The 18,995-nt window shown below is 45.0% G+C and overlaps 1 protein-coding gene across 3 annotated transcripts in view; it reads left to right on the top strand.

The window, feature by feature from the left end:
* Slc10a7 (solute carrier family 10 member 7) overlaps positions 1 to 18,995 on the top strand; it is a 238,983-nt gene that overhangs the window by 207,256 nt on the left and 12,732 nt on the right. For all 3 annotated transcript variants that reach the window (XM_027404908.2, XM_035442512.1, XM_027404909.2), the window contains one exon: positions 4,009 to 4,082. In XM_027404908.2, the coding sequence (XP_027260709.1) occupies positions 4,009 to 4,082 (74 nt within the window). The remainder of the gene's footprint in view (positions 1 to 4,008; positions 4,083 to 18,995) is intronic.

Here is an 18,995-nt window from a genome sequence, read left to right on the forward strand (position 1 = left end):
AAGAAACCAGTTGGGAAGAAAAGGAAATAAGCACCTCTGGGGGAACCAAAGTGATCAAAAGAATGATAAAAGCAGGATAAAAAGAAAATCAATATTAAAAAGAGATAAGGTGGAGTTAGGAAATGGAAAGTAGCTAGCACGGTTGCTTTGGTCGACACACAGAGGCTCGCCACTGGGGATGCCTGCTGGTCCTCACTGCATCACTATAGTGAGCAGGACACTGTCTTTCTGTGTGCTGTCCTCTTGTGTCGTGATGCCACCCTCCACAAAGTGTGGACAAGGATGGTCTACTGACCCAGGCAGCTACTCTCTCCCACCCATTAGATTCACGTGGTTTTTCATTTTACTTTTAGTGGCTTCTATTGTTTTGCCCAAATTCTGAACCCCAAAATCACCAAGAGGCCCATTTCAATGCAAAAGCAAAGAATCTTTTATTGCAGTTGTTTAAGGAGCTAACCCCATTAGCTCAGGCCCTTCATCCATCCACCACACAGATGGTTGGAGAAAGACTCCAAGAAACCACGAGTCAGGCATCTTATAGGGCAGCATATGCCACAGTCTTGGGACTGGTGCACTCCCAGGCTTGGACGACCTGCCCTGTGTTGATTGGTCAACTGGTTGTTATGGCCCATAGGCCCTCCCAGGGCAGTTGCTATGCTCTACACATCACTGTTGTGCACTTGTCCATAAAGCACACCCAGAGTCGTAAAGCACATCCCCACCAACTAATTTCTGAGTTGTTCCTTGCTACGAGGCAGGCATCTGACCTCCTAGTGACCAGGACAGGAGGGGCAAGGTCAGGTGAGCACATGTTAGCCTGTCATGGCTGCGCAAATGGGAGGCTGGTCCCTTCACTATCTGAGAAGGGACAGGTTATTTCCTACTTTGTGACTTTGGGTGTGCTGGGCTTCTGATCCCTCTTTTAGAAGAACCAGAAGAGGAATGCCACCTCCTCCTACAGCCATCCTGAGACGACACACTGGATGCAGGTGCTCAGAAAACAGTTCAGTGACACTCAGAGCTGTGGTCACTCTCACAAGTGACCACAGGCATTTTCTTACCTTCAGATCCACACCATGACACAAGAGCACAGCACACAGAAAGACAGTGTCCTGTTCACTATGGTGAAGCAGTAAGGACTTGCAGTCATCCCTAGTGTCACTGATGCCTAGCTTCAAGCCAGTACCAGAGCAGGGATAGATTTTAAGCACAAACACTTGCATTCCCATCCTAAGGCCCTGTCCCCCCTCCTGTTTATGGAGTTTGTGCTCCGGCCCACTCATCCCAGCCTAACTGCAAACTCCTTAACCTGAGCAGAACAAGGAACAACCCCACCCCACATGTCCTCTTGAGCCACTGGACATGCAGTTCCGGTAAGTGTGGGGCAGCTCCTGGTCAAACCAGAGCCTCGTGGACCCACTGGAAATGTGCTGTGATCTGAACAAGAGTGAATAGCAAGCAGTTTGGGGTTCACTAAAGGGAAACACTGCCAAGTGCCTAAGAGAGGCAGCGATAGACAGAGAGGCCTTTGTATGTGAACCACACCGTGAGTTTGTGGGAACATCCCTAAAGTTAACCTCCTGCAGTCACGGGTGTCCATTCCCTCCTATAGGGAAGTCTCTTCAGTCTGCCACATTCCCTCATCTGCCTGAAACCCTGAGGGTGAGTGGAATGCCTTCCGTGACATGAGCTGCCCCTGTGAAAATGTTCTCCCTCACCATTTTCTATACTTTTCCACATTTTGTCTTTCTACTTTGCTTCCAGCTCAGGACAAAACAAAACAAAAACAAACAAACAAACAAACAAACAAACAAAAAAACTCCATTTGCCCCTGTCATGTGGTGCTCTTGGGACTGTTGGGAGACCTAGACTTATCAGTTTCTTCATATTGCTCTTCCACCCTCTTTCTCCTTCCCTCCTTCTCTCCTTCCCTCCTGCCGCCCCTCCCTCCCTCCACCCCTCCTTCCTACAGTCCCTTGCAAATTTAAATTCACCACATGTGGCTTCAACTCTTTGACTCCCCAACTCCAGTGGCTCCTTCTTCCAGTCTGTCCCCATTCATGGCTCAGTGTGCCTCTCAATCCAGAGTGCTCAGCCACAGTCCCCTAACTTCCTCCTCTCTGTAAGTAACAGTTACCGTAGTAGAAATGTCGCTAGTGTGTCATAAGCACTTGCGGTGTGTAAATTCTTTTTTTTTTTCTAGTTCAATTTTTTATTAAAAAACTCATATACTTTACACAATTAAATACTTTTTTATGTTCTCATCATGTTACTAAGTTTCTCCCAACATGTTAGATAAGAATCCTAATTTTAAATTTTAAAATGTATCTATTAATTATCAAATTTGTTTTAAATGATACTTAGCTAATAATTTTCTTTTTTGTTAGAAAGCAAAATTGAACTTTTTTTTGAGTAAAAGTATTTATTATCATCTTATTAGCAAACTGAACTTAGTATTCACTGACCACATGTGTGAAATACTCAAGAATAAAGAAAAATTATAAAAATAAAATAAAGGATTAGAAAAGAAAAATAATAAAAGGTGTGTAAATTCTTAACAAACATTTGCATTTACCCTCACAGAAGCATATAACATTATCCTGGATTTTTAAAAGTAAGTGTGCTCATTCCCAAAGCCTGTGTGCTCCAGCTCTGGGCAGGAGCACTGCTTAGAGAAGAGAAATGGACCTTCTGGTCATTCAAACTCTGTATGGCCATTTCCTGCTCTTCCACCAGCCCTTCTAGCTCCAATCCTCTCCATCTTCAGCCGGCCTGTTCTGTTTGTGTGATTACTTCTTCAGGACAAGTCTGATCACATGACTCTAGTGTTCCCTCTTGCCCCATCTTCAGGTCCACACCTCTGCTCACAAAGCAGTATTCCTGAAAATGAGCCAGCATGGAGAGTGTCTGCTCCTTTTCAACTTCATGTTGTGCCCATCTCAGTCTCTGTAACCCCCTAGGAGGTTCTGTGTGCTCCACTGTCAGATCCCACCCCCTCCAGGTGATAGGTCATTCTTTTCTTCTAACGACAAATCTTCCTCTCTCCCTCTTTTCCTCCCCCTCCCCCCTCCCTCACCTATTACCCCCTCTTCCACATACAGCAGTCACCTATACTCCTATCCTGTTGTAGACCAGTGTTTGCCTCAGAGTTCCCTCCGAGTAGCTTGCCACAGGAATAAAGGGATTAAAAATGTCAGTTATGTGGAATGATGTTTAAAGAACAGGAGGACATGAGAGTCACAACACAAACATGAGTCAGATGAGAGACAGTAAGGCAGCCTTGCTGCTTTCCAGTGCTACTCATCTCTGGGGCACCCCCCCCCCAAGGGAGACACCAGACCTCAGCTGACGCTGAGAAACCTGGCAGGAAGGCTTCAGGAGCATGAGCACCCTCATAGGAGAGGAGGCCGGGAAGTTTAAATATTCCCTTGACAGTGTTCATGGGGTGGGGTAAGAGAGGCCTTCAAACGCTCCCTCCAGGCTGTATGAGACAGGGTTTTTCTAAATAGGAATTAAGATTTTTCTCCTGTCAAAAGTTACAAACAGGGAGATAAGTTTCCTAAGGGAAATGTAGACGTGTTCATTAGAAACCTTCAAAAATCGAGTGGTCACCAGCTTTGGGGACAATCTTACTTAGTCTGCAGTGTTTATCATGTGCAGTCCACTTCTGAGCATTTTATCATGAGCTAACTACTGTCGGAGTTCAGGGCACCAGGTAGATAGACTCACTGTACTGTCTGCAGGAACTGGGGAAGGGTTTCTAAGATAGGAGGGAATGTTATTGTTATTTCTAATTTTGCATCATGGTTTTCTAACCCTTTATAACTGTTCATAAGAACTTAGAGTCCCTAAAAAGAAATCCAGACAGAACTGTGAATTTGTTCCACAGAAGCCCCTGTCACCAGGGTTTGTCATCAAGATGCTAATATGAAGACAGGCACATTTGGTATGGGATATGCTTGGGTTCTCTTACAAGTATTCGTAAAAATCCTCCCCATTTCCCCCTAGGAATAACTCAGGTTTCACACCAGCGGACACAGTGGCTATCATCTTCTGCTCCACACACAAGTCCCTCACGTTGGGTAAGTGATTCACCAAGTTAGAAGCTACCTATCACCCTAAATAATTTTGAAACTCAGAAACTTCTCTCATGGCGTGGGACCATCCATCCATTCGGATGGACAAAGAACAGCAACCAGGTGCAGCCAGCCATTGCTCCGAAGTACTGTTCTCATCAAACCAGTTGCTAAGGGCCTAATTAATACTGCAGGATTTAGCTTAATGTGCAATCATGTCTCCAGTTCTCATGAAAAATGAGCAGTGCAAAGTGTAAGCCCAAATTGGTTAGGGGCCAGGAGGCCTGTTTCTGAAAAGGTGATTGACAAAACCTTGCTTTGGAAGACTCTAGACTTGCATGTGAAAACATTGGCTTCTTTTCTGGGAGTTCAAATGGGGATGAGAATAACCCTATTGCTCTAGTTTGGTGACCGACATTAGTTTGAAATTCATCGTTTAATATTACCTTGTTTTCTACAAAGGCAATTTGGCTATTATGACTTAATTGGATTAGCAGTTAATGTGAAGTAAGTATTTTATTTAATGGGAAAGATTAAGAATAATAGTGGTAATGTCTACTTAGACTTATTCAATTTAACAAATCATCCCAATAACCTCTGAGACATCAAGAATCCATGTTTTCAGTCATTAAAACTCATCAAGGAATCAGGAACTCTATTGCAAAATTCATCATTCATAAACTCCTTGGGCTTGTTGGGGTGGTACGTAAAAATTCAAATTAAAAATTCTTCTGCATTTGTAATGTGGTTCACTTGAGAGAATGAGGAATCATAATGTTGCTTTGAATTTGCTCACATTAAAAACATTCCTTCATCAACTAAAAAGTGGATAGATTTTGTGTTTTGATAAGTCCTAAATAAAGCTGTCTGGTGGGATCTCTGCCAGTTTTTTTAAGTTTGGAAAATAATTTCAAAATTAGACGCACCCTTTAAAAATCAGATCCCCTGTACAGATAGAAGCCCACCCCTGTAGTCACCAAACTGAAAGGAAGGGCTCTGGGACCTGCATTCCAGCCTTGATGACATGCTTCCTAATACACCCTCAACCTTGACTCTGTCTCTAAAGTGGGCCAGTGTCTGCTCTAAGCAAGACTGTAAAACTGAAAGACAAACTGGACCATAAACAACCAGTCACGACCCAGTGGACAGCAGTGTGTTCTGTAGAGTGTCTAGAGGCCGTGTGAGATGTGCTCTCATGGCTGGCAGTGCAGCTTGGCACTCAGTGGCCTCCGTAAAGTAGCGCTGTTATTGCTATTATTACTTATGTTAGTTATAAATGTGTTATTATGCCCAGGGTTCCAGTCACATGCCCCTAACATAGATTTTCCTGAAATAGCTGGAGACTAGCTGTTGACCTTAGAGAATGCTTTTCACATTCTCTTCCCTGTGTTGTTATGGATGCCATGTATGGTGTTGCAAGTCTTATGAGAACTAAGGAATGTGCCCAAGGGTCAAAGGGTCAGAGGAGCTCAGATGAACCATGTCTTAGAGCACATGTTTAACTGTGACTGTCATGCCTTTCTGCAGTAGGCTATTAAACCTGGCCCCACCTTGGGTCTTTCTGTGGCATGAAAAAGTGAAGTAGGTGATTTCTGTTTCTCTCTGACCCTCTCTGAGCAAACAGCAGCTAGTTGAATGAAGCACCCTGAGAATTCCTCAAGGTGACTGGCATTTCTTTTTCTATTAGCAAATCCATTCAAATCCAGACTCTCTTCCTTTCCCTTAATCCTAGCTAGGCTCATACTCTTTGCTCTTGTGCTTTCTGAAAGCTGATTTGCAGAAATAGTTGTTTTGCTAAAAAGGATTGGATGAACTTGCATTTGTGTTCGCCTGTAAAGAGTTTTTCCAGGAAGTATATGCTTGGCTCTTCCAGGGATGGTAAGGCAGTGTGGCAGCTAGTGGCAACACAGTGATTGTGAGACGCCACGGTTGCTTGTGATTGCACAGTGATGGCAAGACAGTATGGCAGCTAGTGACCAGACAATATAAAACTTGGCTATTTTATACCCTAAGTTCTCTGAGAACTAAAAGACCTAAATACCTGGCTTGGCCTTGCTTCCTCAGGTCTGAGGTGAGAGAACTTTAGTTCAGTTCTGCCAGTCTTTGATCCTCCTCAGCTTCCTCCGCAGTCCCCTTGGTTCACACACACACACACACACACACACACACACACACACACACACACACACACACGGCTCTGGGGAGATTGCCAGAATGAACTTGTAAAATCCAATAAGTTTGCCCTACCCATTCTCACAAGATCCCTCTCCTGGCGGCCTAATGTCCTAAGGGCGGCAGAGAGTGCGCCTTCACAGTGACATGCCAGTCACCGCAGAGATGGAAGTCCTTGTCTGCACTGGATTGGAAGAGCGGCACTTTCAGTGTGGGAAAAAAAAAAATCGCAGCCCAGAAAATAGAAGGAAATTTAGCATAACATCACCCAAGAGATATTTTTTTGTCTTTATACACAAAGATGAAATACAACAGATTGTAGTATAACTGCTTGGCACTTTAGAAATATATCTCTTTCTGTGGCAAATACTGTCATAATATTTCTTACAGTGATTTTACATTCATATAAACACACACAAATATCAAGTAAAATACAATTAAGGGGAACTTAGAAATTGCAGTTTATTATTACACCTTGTGTATATTTAAGAATAGCCCATTGCAGGGCAAGTGGTACCTAAGTGACTGGTGAGTCTTGGGAAGTGTCCTCACTACCCTCCATGCAGTCACCTTTGGTTTATTTTATTGTTCTCGCCTCGCCCTGTCTGGGTCTCTTCCATGTACTCACATCTACACACATGCTGAATTTGATTCATGGCTTTTATTAGCGCATTTGCCATTGATTGATTAGTTCTTCGTATTAGTACTTTTTCTATTGATTGATTGCAGATGAAGTGACTATTTGACCTTTAATTATGAGGCTTCCTATTGAAAATGACATTGAGCTATGGCTTCACATAATCCATGTGGAAAGTCTGGTGATGCCATTCCCTGGAGTCCGTGCACTACAGAAGGAAGCCTGGAGGAAGTGCAGAGCCGTCGCTGTGCTTCATCTGAAACAATACGACAGGGCTTGTTTGCCAGGCTCTCTCTCTTGCTCCAACTGGGGGCGGAGGCAATAGCAGCCCTTGCTGTGGGTTGCCATAGAAGCCAGGAACTCTGGCCTGCTATTCTCTAGTTTGATGGTGATATTAGTGTAATAATGAGAAGATATTTTACATAACAGAGATTGAAGAACAGCTTGTAGCCTAGGAACGGCTCAGTGCAGTCAATAGCTTTCATCAAGAAAGAGGTATGATCCCAGATATGCCTTGGATTTGGTATTTTACTTTTATTTATCTTTTTCTCTTGCGTATTCAAATCACTTTGTTTTTCTAGAGTTTCAGCATATGTAGAAAAGTTTCTTGCCACACCCAAGAAGGGAGTGGTTCGGGATGTTTGAGGTCCTTAAGTCGAGCATGCCTTTGTATTGGTTTGTAATTTAAGTGGCAAAGTAAAAGGACATCATCTCAGACCAAGCCAGCTATTGGCAGTCAATAATGGTAGTCCTAATTTTTTTATTTGTAAAAGCATTTCTGAATTGAGTGCACTCCATTTAAAATTTAAATTGAGTGTCACAATCAATGGCTTATGAATGCCACTTATAGCCACTTGTATAGAAGGGCCAGTCATGGCAACTCTTTCTCACATTACCCACACTTCATTATGAGCCTGTGGCCACTGCTGAGCTTTGGGAAGAAGCTAACAGCTAGAAGAATCAAGCTTTTAGGATTCAGAAGAGAACAGGGAGAACACATGCCTTATTCTAGGCTAGATCCCAGCTCCAGTTCCTGGCTCCAGTTCTCAGCAAAAGATGGAACAAATTGTGCAGCCAAGGAAGCTTCGTGACCCCATTGCTGCAGTGAGAAGGTGCACGTGGCACCTGAGTTCTTCCAGCATTTACTTTCTGTAGGTCTGTTTCTGAAGTCTCCTCCATACAATACATTTTCCTCTTGGGAGTACAAAGTAAAGTTCTTGAAAGGAATGGTGTCTCACTGTTACACAGAAGGGAGTGCAGCTGTTGCTGCTGTCTGAAGAGGTTAGTAGGCCAGCATCCTCACAGGGTTGAGAAGGTACCTTAGTAGGTAAAGCCCTTGCCACACAAGTGAGGATCTGATTTGAGTCTCCAGAACCCATGTAAAACTGGGTGCTGTAGTGTGCATCTGTAATCCAGTACTCCTGTGAGAGATGGAATATAGAGACAGGAGAGCCCCGGGAGCCACTAGGCTGGCTGTCAGGGCACTATCAAAGGTTGTTCTTATTTATGTGTACTCAGTGGTGTGCCTACACCCCCCTCACACACACACACACACCATGTGCATCTCTCTCTCTCTCTCTCTCTCTCTCTCTCTCTCACACACACACACACACACACCATATGCATCTCACACACACCAAGATTTTTTTCAAATCTTCACACTGTGCAAAGGAAACAAAGTCACAAAGGGATCTTTTATTCCATTTTAATTGGAAGCTTTTCAAGAATGGAGAAGAATGAGCTTCAACTAGAACTGAAAACATGGGTAACAGTTTGACACTTTCTCAAGAAGATGTGAAATCAAAAGAAGCTGCAGTTCTGGTTCTCCTCCACCCCAGAGCTCTCTGGGACTCTATTTCACACACGAGGCTTATTTTAACTACCACAGAACTGGGCAGCTCTTTGTAAATCAGTGGTCTGTCGTGTTCCTGTTCTTCAGTTAAAAACAAAAAGTACATTTCTCAGAGTTTTGTGGGCTGTTTTGTCTTTCTGCGCTAGACTTGATGTCACTGGTAGTGTAGCTAGATTTTGTGACCAAAATTTAGGAAACCTCAGGGTTCTGTGTCCCAAGCATGACATTCGAGATAAGGGAGCTTGTGTATGTTTGTGCTTCAAGTATTGCCGCCCTAACAGCATGCCAGATACTCTCCGAGCTGACCAGCACCCAAGTGCCCACGCTTCCCCTGTTTTTTGTACTGGTGATCATCAATGTTTTATGATGCGGCCTATGTTGGAAACCCACTCCCCCCATGACTCAGAATTGATTTTGTGACTCACTGGAACAGGCCTCAGGCCCGATAGCTGCTTTGTGTCTTACCTGGGAGAAGGCTCCAACCCTTCCCCCCAAGTGCTGACCCTGTAGCCTCTGGTTTGGGTATCCTCTCACTAAATTTCTACTGAACTTTCTGACTTAGAAAAGAAAGAGAGAAAATTTGTGACCTACAGTAATTTTTGAAATGCTTTGATACCTTCGTTGATTTATTCAACATGTTTTCAATGGTAGTAATAATAAAACAATAACAATAGCCAACTGGGTACTTACCAGGGCAACAATGTACTAATAAGTACTGGTCACAGGAAATCACTTACTGTGAAATACTTCTGTGCTCACTTCATGGCATGCATGGCAGTCATGTGTGCACTAGTCACCTAGAGCAACAGTTGCTCTAATGGCAAATTCCCACTGGAGTGTTCAGCTCCTGTTGTATAGAAAGGGCCTACCGAAGAGGCAGCTTCAGCAAATACTGTTGTATCTGGCTCTCTAGCAACTAGAGACCTTACTAATCACCATAATGAATGCAGAAAGAGGTTAGGATTGGTGCAATTACTGCCTTGCTACTTTGCATGATAATGATCTAAGTGGACTGCCATTGATGTCCTTGTGGATTGCCTAAAACTCTGTAAATCGCATAGACTTGCCGGTCCCACAGCCTGCACAGGAAACCCTGAGAGTCCCAAAGCTTGAACCCCACCTGGTTTTGTGGGTGCTCCTGAATAGGACTGCCCAGGTGGTCTACAGACTGTTATGTCTATAGCTGTGTGGGAACTGTGGTATTAGCTCCCACCACTACTGGAGAGCATCAGGAAGGACAGAGCTAGGGTCCCAGTTTACAGCCTATGTCTGTGTTCCTCATGCTTAAGTTCCTTTGTGCTGAGTCTTGAAGCCCTGGATGGCAGTGCTCTTGGTTTACTAACCCTGCTGCCTGTGCTGTGAGGTCTTTTAATCCTTTACTATAGCAGGGTTCTACTTACAGTTGTCACCCTCTAGCTCAGTGGCCGGATGTGCCACCAGCTGTACAGTGGCACCTTAGATAAAGTACTAACTCTGGGATAAAACATTAAGATACCCACTCACATGAAGATACTAAGATTGCCTGATTATTTTCTTTTTCCATTTACACCATTTACACAGAAAGGAAATACAACTTGCTCTATGAAGGAAGTTGCTTTGCCCCATTAATCCTGCAGGTACAAGGGCCACAGAGAAATACAGTCAGAAATAGGATTTTCAAATGGCTAATCTTTGTGCCAGTAAATTCCAGCTTGGCAAGGTGATTTTGTCCATAAAAATGTAGTATTTTTAAATGTTCTCAGCTGACACTCTCCGATGTTCTTGCCCCAAATAGAGTTTTCCTAAGAAAAACAGAAGTGCCAAGGTTTATATAACCTAGTTAATGAAAGAGTCAAAACAGTACAGTCAAAGGCGTCTTTAAAATTAGATTTACAAATATTATGTTGGATGGGAGGGGCTCATGAGGCCTGAAAGACAGTGGTGGCTGGAAGAGGGGACTGTGTCTCGGTGTGAGGTGTCCCTGTTCTTCTAAGTAAGTCCTCATCTATGCTTCTGTACGTAATCCCAGCTAACTCATTGGCTCACAGGAGGGAAGGAGGCTAGTTAATGTCAGCTTTTACTGTTACACGCTTTTATTTCCATAGTCAACTACAAAGAGCTGCATCATACACATTGGTAGTCAGCACCTGAACACTTCAAATTTCTGAAAGGGACATTCCATAAGAACTGTGGGGAATACAGCTTGTCGTCTTCCATGTTTCCTTTTCCAACCCTTTCCAATGAGGTCATTGCCACGTACTGCAACACCAACAAGATCCCATCTCCCAAGCCTCCCTACCCATCTGTGCATTCTCTGTTAGTTGCAGCGGGATTTGTTTGTCATTACTATTAATATTGAGAAAGTTTGCCTCCAGCGATACTAAAATGTGCATCACAGAACAGCACTGCTTGCCATGTTAGAAGTGAAGAATCTCACCCAAGAGATGCTAGTCTCTTGAAGTTACATCTCTCTATCTCAACTTACAAACAGACAGACGAGTATCAGCCCTCCTTTCAGAGTTGCATCTCCAATTATTTATTTGGTCTTGTCTCTTCCCTGAAGTTCCCTTAATTGAGCCAGACACTATAAGCCAGGGAGCTTACGTTTACTGACAGGCAGCTCCATGTTTTACAGTAGAGAGAAGTGAGCCTGAGGCTGGGAAGCCAAGGGTACACACACCCTTCATCATCCCCAACTCTAGCCCCAGCCACAAGATAGGAACAGAAAGATGCCCACTGCTTGAGCCTTTGACAAATCACTCAGGATAGGAAATAGGAAATTAGACACAACTCAAAAGATGGCTGTGCCGCAGGAAGCCCATGAAGTAGAGAATGTGCATGGTGTTCCAGGGGCAATGACTTCCATGTGGATGTGCTTTGTGGGATGATAGCCAAAGAGGATTTTAAAACAAGTCACTTTGGGCAGCTGAGGACATAACTCAGTCAGGGGTTTGCTACTTGAGTGTAAAGCCCTGAGTTTGGTACCCAGAACCTGCCTGAAAAAGCTGCATGCAGCAGCCACACCTGTAACCCTTGTAACCTGGGGCACTGGGGAGGTAGTGGCCGAACTACTACTTTCTCTGTTGCTATGATAAACACCACAACAGAGAACCAAAGGGGACATCCATACTGGTAAGGAGGGCATGGCAGCTGGTGGCCAGACCAAGAAGCCAGGAGAGCACACGAACCCACGCACGTCCGCACGCGCTCGCAGGCGCACACACACGGGGGGGGGGGGGGGGTGCTAACTATATGTGCCAGTGAGGCCATAAACTCACAGAGCCTGATTCCAGTGACTTTTTTTCCTCCAGCAAGGCCCCATGTCCTGAAAGTTTCATGACCTTCATATGCCTCATTGAAACCAATACAATAGGTTCCCAATTCCTGGGGCTTTCTGGCCAGCAAGCCTACACTAATCAGGGAGCTCCAGGTCAATCAGAGAGCCTCTCTCAAAAGATAAGGTGGGGACACTTGAAATGGCTCAATGGGCAAAGGGACTTGCCATAGAGCTGACAACCTGGATTTAATCCCTGGGATCCCATGGTGGAAGGAGAGAACTGGCTTACACAAGTTGTCCTCTGATCTCTGACACATGCCCACATGCTGTGTAGTGTAATTACACACCACACACACACACACACACACACACACGCGCGCGCGCGCACGCGCACACACGCGCACGCGCACACACACACACACACACACACACACACCCCACACACACACACACACACCAATTCATTTTGTTCAGGCATTCATTCAACAAATGTTCCTTTGGTGCCTACTATGTGCTGGCCCTCTCTAGGGCCTGGGGGAACAAACATAAAATGCTCACCCTTGTTCAGCTTCCTTTCTAGTAAGGGCAAAGCTGACAACCTCTTGGATAGCAACCTATCAGGTAGTGGTGCAGTGGGGAGAAATAAAGCCACAGGGCAGCACAGCACAGGACAGGGTGGGAAGGGTTCAGGCTCAAAGTCCAGTGTGACTCTAGCACCTGGAGGAAGGACAGTGAACACATGGATGTCCAGGAGAAGGACACATAACATCTGGCAATAGTGATGGCTAAGGATCAAGGCATGGGGCAGGGGCCTGTAGGAGGCAGGTATAGGCTGTTCATCAGTGAGCATAACTGGGTTGGGAAAGAATTGGAGCAAATGAGGTTAAAGGTGCTATGCCAAGGCCCTCCAGTGACAGCCAGACTTGGCCTCACTGGTCACTGTGAGGACTTGCCTTTTTATCCAAATGAGAGAAGAAGTCACTGGAGAGTTCTAGATGGACAGATGACAAAGTTGAACTTTCAAGTTTGAATGGTTCTCTTGGCCACTCTCTTGGGTAGGTAGGAAGTTGTACCGTGGAGAACTGGGAGGATCAGTGAGGGACTCAGGTCCAGACAAAGAACAATATCACTGTGCTCTCTAGAGAAGCAGAACTTATTGTGTGTGTGTGTGTGTGTGTGTGTGTGTGTGTGTGTGTGTGTGTGTGTGTGTGTGCGTGTGTGTGTGTGTGTGTGTGTGATGGATATGGAACTTCTTAGAGTGAATAGCAGGCTGCAGTGCAGCTAATCCAACAGTGGTTCTCTATGAACAGAAGGTTCAAGAATCCAGTAGTTCCTCAGCCCATGAGGCTGAATGTGTCAGCTTGTCTTCAGTATACGCTGGAATTTTGAAGAAGTAGGCTCTAATGCCATGAAGGGATGGACTTGCTAACAAGGCAAAGAACAAACGTTTCCTTCTTCCGTATCCTTTAATAGCTTCCAGCAGAAGGTGAGGCCTTTGTCTGCCTTCCCATCTCAAGGGTCCAGACTAGAAGTAGATTCACCCACTTCAAGCCAAACAAAGAATGTCACGGGCATGGCCTCCGTTTCTGGATTGTAGTTCATGTCAGATGTGTGCAAGCTGACACCCATGACTAGCCATCACACTGGGCAGTGGGATGTTTCAAGAAAGCAGGGATTAGCAGCCTAAGGGCCCACAAGTGTTTATCCCACTAGGGAGGGTTGCAGAAGAATGGGTCCTAGTGGTAGAAAAGGGATTTGGGAACAGATCGGAGGCTCAGTTTCAGGCATGAAAAGTCTGGTGGAGTCTCAAACTGTGGTCAGAGCTCTAGCCCCAAAGATAAATCTCAGTCTGTTGAACAGACAGTGGGTGGCTAAAAGGGAAAGAGCTCCGAAGGCAGGGATTACCAGAATGTGGAGAGGTGGAATTGTGTCAGTAGCAGAACAAATGTAAAGTGCAATTGGCCAGACAGACATGCATATAAACTTTCAAGCCTGTGTTCTTCTCTCTCATATGGTTGAGTTAAACAGTGTCAGAAAGTAGATGTGAAAATGTTTGGAGACATTGGAAAATGGGCCTGGCATTTATTTGGTACCAACTATGTGCTAGGGGCTGTATGGGGTTCTCTTGCCTCATTATCTCAGGTAATATTTATAACAACTTTGCACGGTATTCATGATCTCATTGTCCCAATTAGAAAACTTGTGAGGGGTCAGATAGCTCACCCCAGTCTACAATGTGAATACATCACAAAGCTGGCTTACAGTAGCCTGCCATTTTGCTCCAGATGCTCTTGCTCCACATCTGTTGCAGGCCTGACTCTTTAGCCTGGCTCACTTTAGAGTAACTTGGGAGCTGTCCAGGAGTAGACCAGCCAGGAACCATCCCACACCCTGGAACTCCTGTCTGGACAGACCAGGCAATCTGTTTGACACTAGCCCTTAGGCGGTTCCAATATGCAATTGAGGCCAGGCCCTACATTGTGTGCATTCACTCCTCACGAAGTTGACTGCACTGTTTGTGGAAATTAAAATTATCAGTGCCAGATTAAATTTGTTTATTAAGTATCCAAAGGAAGAACCGAGAAGATTTAAGGGAAAAAAAAGTCAAAATCACTCTTTCCAGAGTTGACTCTGAGAGTTTTCTCAAGTTTTTCCAGCTGGAAGACTTGTAAATTAGATATTTTTTCCCAATTCTTATGTCATTAAGATTGAACAAAAGTGGGAATACATTATCAAAACAACTTCAAACTGAAATAAAACAGAAATCTAGCTCCAGCTTTTTTCTTTATTTTATTTTTAGTTGTGTAAGAACCTTTTCTTTCATTAAGGTTTTTTCTTTGTGTGAGTGTGAGGTGGGGAGGGGGTGACACTGACTATGGAGACTGGAAGAGGGCATTGGGTCCCCTGGAGCTGGAGTCATAGGCCACTGTGAGCCGTTTGATGTGTGTGCTGTCCACTGAACTCCAGTCTACTGCATGAGGAGTGTCTTAGTCAAAGCTCTGTTGCTGTGAAGAGACATCATGACCACGGCAACTCTCATAAAGGAAAACATTTCATTGGGGTGGTTTACAGCCTCAGAGGTTTGGTTCATTACCTTCGTGGTGGGAAGCATGGCAGTATGCAGGCAGACATGATGCTGGAGGAGCTGAGGGTTCTACAGAAAGAGAACTGGGGCTGGCATAGGCTTCTGAAACCTCAGAGCCAACCCCCAGTGACACACTTCCTCCAAAAGGGCCACACCTCCCAATCCTTCTCAAATAGTGCCACTCCCTGATGTCCAAGCACTCGAATATCTGAGCCTATGGGGTTCATTCAAACCTCCACAGCAGCAAGTGTTCTTCACTGCCCACCCCATCCCCCACCCCCCACCCTCCACCCCCGTTTCCCTGGCCTGCGGAGGCCGTCTTTTTTTAAGAGAAGTTGATCTAAAGACAAATACCTGCTTTTAATTCTCATCGAGACTATTGCTCCTGTATGTCAGAGGACTTGTCGCTCTAGAGATTTTCATTCAGCACCACGGGGAAGGAAATTCTTGTTAGAAGATTGATGGAAAGCCATGCCAATAAAACAATGCATATTGAAGCGGTTAGTGAGAGGCCAGGTCTCTACCGTTTAGCTAATATGTGAAAGCCTTCCTGAAGTTCCCAGTGTCTGTCAGTGAAGCATCAAGAGAAGACTAAGCTGTCCGAGGAGGTGACAGAATCAATGAACGTTCACGTCACAGCATCAGCTTCTCTTTCTGTCACGTGTGAAAGGGGTGAGTGCTTTTTTCCAGTAGAGTTGAAGCACATCTTCAAAGTTGTTTAGGGGGCTGGCAAGATGGCTCAGTGGTTAAGAGCACAGGCTGCTCTTCTGAGGACCCAGGTTCAATTCCTAGTATCCACATCACTCACCATCTCTGCAACTATAGTCCCAGGGGCTCCACCTCTGTCTTCTGGCCTCCTCAGGTACTGCATGCATGTGGCACACAAATGCACATGCAGGAAAAACACTCATACATAGAAAATGAAAACAAAAGTTCCTTTAAAAGTTCTGTTGGGGGGCTGGAGAGATGCCTCAGTGGTTAAGAGCAGTGGATGCTCTTCGAGAGGTCTTGAGTTCAATTCCCAGCGACCACCTGTTACCTTAACCATCTATAATAGGATCTGATGCCTTCTTTTGACATGCAGGTGTATACGCAGAGCACTCGTGTATATAAAATAAAACTAAAAAAGCTCTCTTGACTAAATCAAGATCCAATATTAATCAGGTGGAACTTTTTTGTGTGGTAACCATGTCAAATGCAGTCTTACAACCTTTGGTTGTTTCTACCATGTGAAACACTTGCTCTATGTTCAATGTCTCACATTTTATTGTGTGAACTTTGGCAAGATTTTTTTCCCTCAGCCTAGAAAATGAAGGACATTGTCTCCTTACTTCTTGCACACCTAGTCTCCACAAGCTTAGGGGTCCCTCCTGGAAGTTACAGCCAGTGTTTAAAGGAGGCCTGTGGCTAGGCTCTTCAATTCAGCCCTGAATTCCCTACCTGCCAATCACTCCTGCAGATGCTGTCAGACAGGTGAGGGTGTGCCTCTTCAGTCAGTGAGTCAAATGTTTCCTTGTCTGCATCTGCCACACTGGCCCAGACCATTCATTAAACATCTTTTCCAATCAAAACATACCTGCTTCAAAACAGAAATAACACCAGCTGCTCATTTGAGGCTTTTCTTGAGTATTTATTTACATAAAACTTCCAGCAAAGTGATAGAATTACAGCCAGGTAATTGAAGGCAGAAAGGCTACCTTTAATTTTCCTAATGGGCTGAAAATGGCCATCAAACAACTTTGGTTCAAAGTAAGTAAAAGTCTACCAGCCTTAAGTACCCTTGTTCAAAGAGGCACCCTGTCCTTCCAGGCTTCACCTCTGTTGTTCTGTGTTAATATTGTCACAAATCCTTATTCTGGGACACTTAAGTCCCCTAGCAAATTCCCATTTGAAGCTGATGGATAGCACAGGCTGTGGAGCCAGTGTGTCTGTATTTGACCCCTACCTGCATATACTCTGCTGTTGTCTCTGTGCAGCCTGGGGCTTGCTGCCTCACTTCTTCTGAGCTGAGGATGGTAGTAGTAGTTCACTCTGTTTGGACAAGGTGTGCCCTCAGCATATTGTACTCCTCACCTCCTGCCTGCCCAGAAGACAGGCTCCACATGTGGCTTCCGAAGCCTGCTCTGTGCACCTCATCACCAAAAGACCTGGACACAAATGTTACCCTTCTCTCTAAAGTCTTGATGGCTAGCAAGACTGCTTCTCTTCTAGTGGCCTCAGTCATTTATTCTACAGCTCTCTATTTGTTCACTTTCTCTTCCAAGCCTATTCATTTCCAATAAGGGAAGTTTTTGTTTTGAATTCTACTTTTGAAATGTGAAGGGAGGGCAAATCTACAGGAAATTTAACATAAACACCATGTAGAGGAGCAGATAGCTCCAGGCTGCACTGGAAAGAGGAGATGTAGCTGGAGAGCAAGTGGCCATCAAGGACAGCAGAGTGTCCAAGCACATTGTGTATAGTCTGCTTTGCTGACAGCGCCTTTGTCCCTTACCTGTGAGATGCCACCAACAAGATAATTATGAACATAACTCAGACCTCAGTTTGGCAGGTACTATTCCCTTTCTGGGTGTCTGTTAGACCGATGCAAGGTATCCTGTTTCCTGCTAGACACAGGTTTGCCAGCCTGCCCAGAGCCACTGACCACTCAGTGTCCAGCAGTTTGGAGATGGTAAATCTTTATGGGACACTGAGCAAAGCCCTGGAGAATTCTGTCTCACTGCATCTCGTGTGGGGTGCCTTATTGTGTAGGAAGAACAAAAACGTCATCTTCTGGGTCCATAAAGTCATAGCAGAGGGCTGGGATTCTGTGGTGGCTTATGCCAGTGACAACATGACAGCAGTTATTGGGAGAATGCCAGACAAAGCAAGGAAGCTAGTCAAGGATCTTCCCAGACTGCATTCTAGAATGCTTGGTGCATCGGAGCAGAAAGCCATCATTTAGATAAGGAAGCCATTAGAGTGCTCATGTGGTTTGTCATCTTGTCCCCTTTCCTGAGGACCTTTGCAAAAACTTTGAGTGGCCATCTTTTGGAGATTTCTAGAACAGTTTGGAAAAGGCCCAGAATGAGGGTCAGAATGGGATTCTGAGATCCATGCAGATTAAGCACGCCTAGACCAGAAACTTACCTTCCATGCCTCTGATGGACAGCCAGTCAAGCCATGCACAGCCACCTGGAAGTGGAGCTTTTGTTTTATAACCTCTGAAAGGGAGATACAGTAAAATAACCAAATTCTATTCACCTATTATTCATGGAATCCACGTTTTCCCAGTCATCTGTGCTGTGTTTTCTCTCTGCTGTGTGCAATGGCTTGTTGGGGGTGGGGGGCACTTCTGCTTGCCTAGCTTTGTCATGGTGTCCCATGCACTGGCCACCTGCTAAATGGGGAGACATTCTGGCTTTGTAAGGGCAGGGCTTTTGTCCTTGTGTCACTGTATCCAGAACACAGAGTGCCCGGAACATAATAGGTAAATGTTAACTGTTGTATGTTACCTCCCTACCTCTTTATGAAGGGGGGGGGTGAAATTAGGTTCATGTTACTGATGTGAAACTGAGTTTAAATAGCTTGCCCAACCAAGATCAAACAGACAATGTTATAGAAACAGAATTCTAACCCAGGAGTGACTCCAGCCCTGAGCTTCTTAGTGCCACACTGTATGCCAGCATAGGCCAATGATATCATAAATGATAAATTGGGCCTGAGTGTGTAAAGTGGTTTTTGCATGAATGTGAGGACTGGAATTCAATCTCCAGAACATTTAGGAGATTGGATGTGGTGGCACACGCTTGTAATCACAGCACAGGAAGTGGGAATAGGAAGGGTGTCTGGAGCTCATGGGCCCACCAGCCCAGCCTAACAGGCACAGCCAGACCCCCGGGGAAGGAAGACCCTGTGTCAAAGGACCAGACAGACAG

Source organism: Cricetulus griseus, chromosome 3 (genome assembly GCF_003668045.3).
Source record: "Cricetulus griseus strain 17A/GY chromosome 3, alternate assembly CriGri-PICRH-1.0, whole genome shotgun sequence".
In the NCBI taxonomy this organism is placed as follows: domain Eukaryota; kingdom Metazoa; phylum Chordata; class Mammalia; order Rodentia; family Cricetidae; genus Cricetulus; species Cricetulus griseus.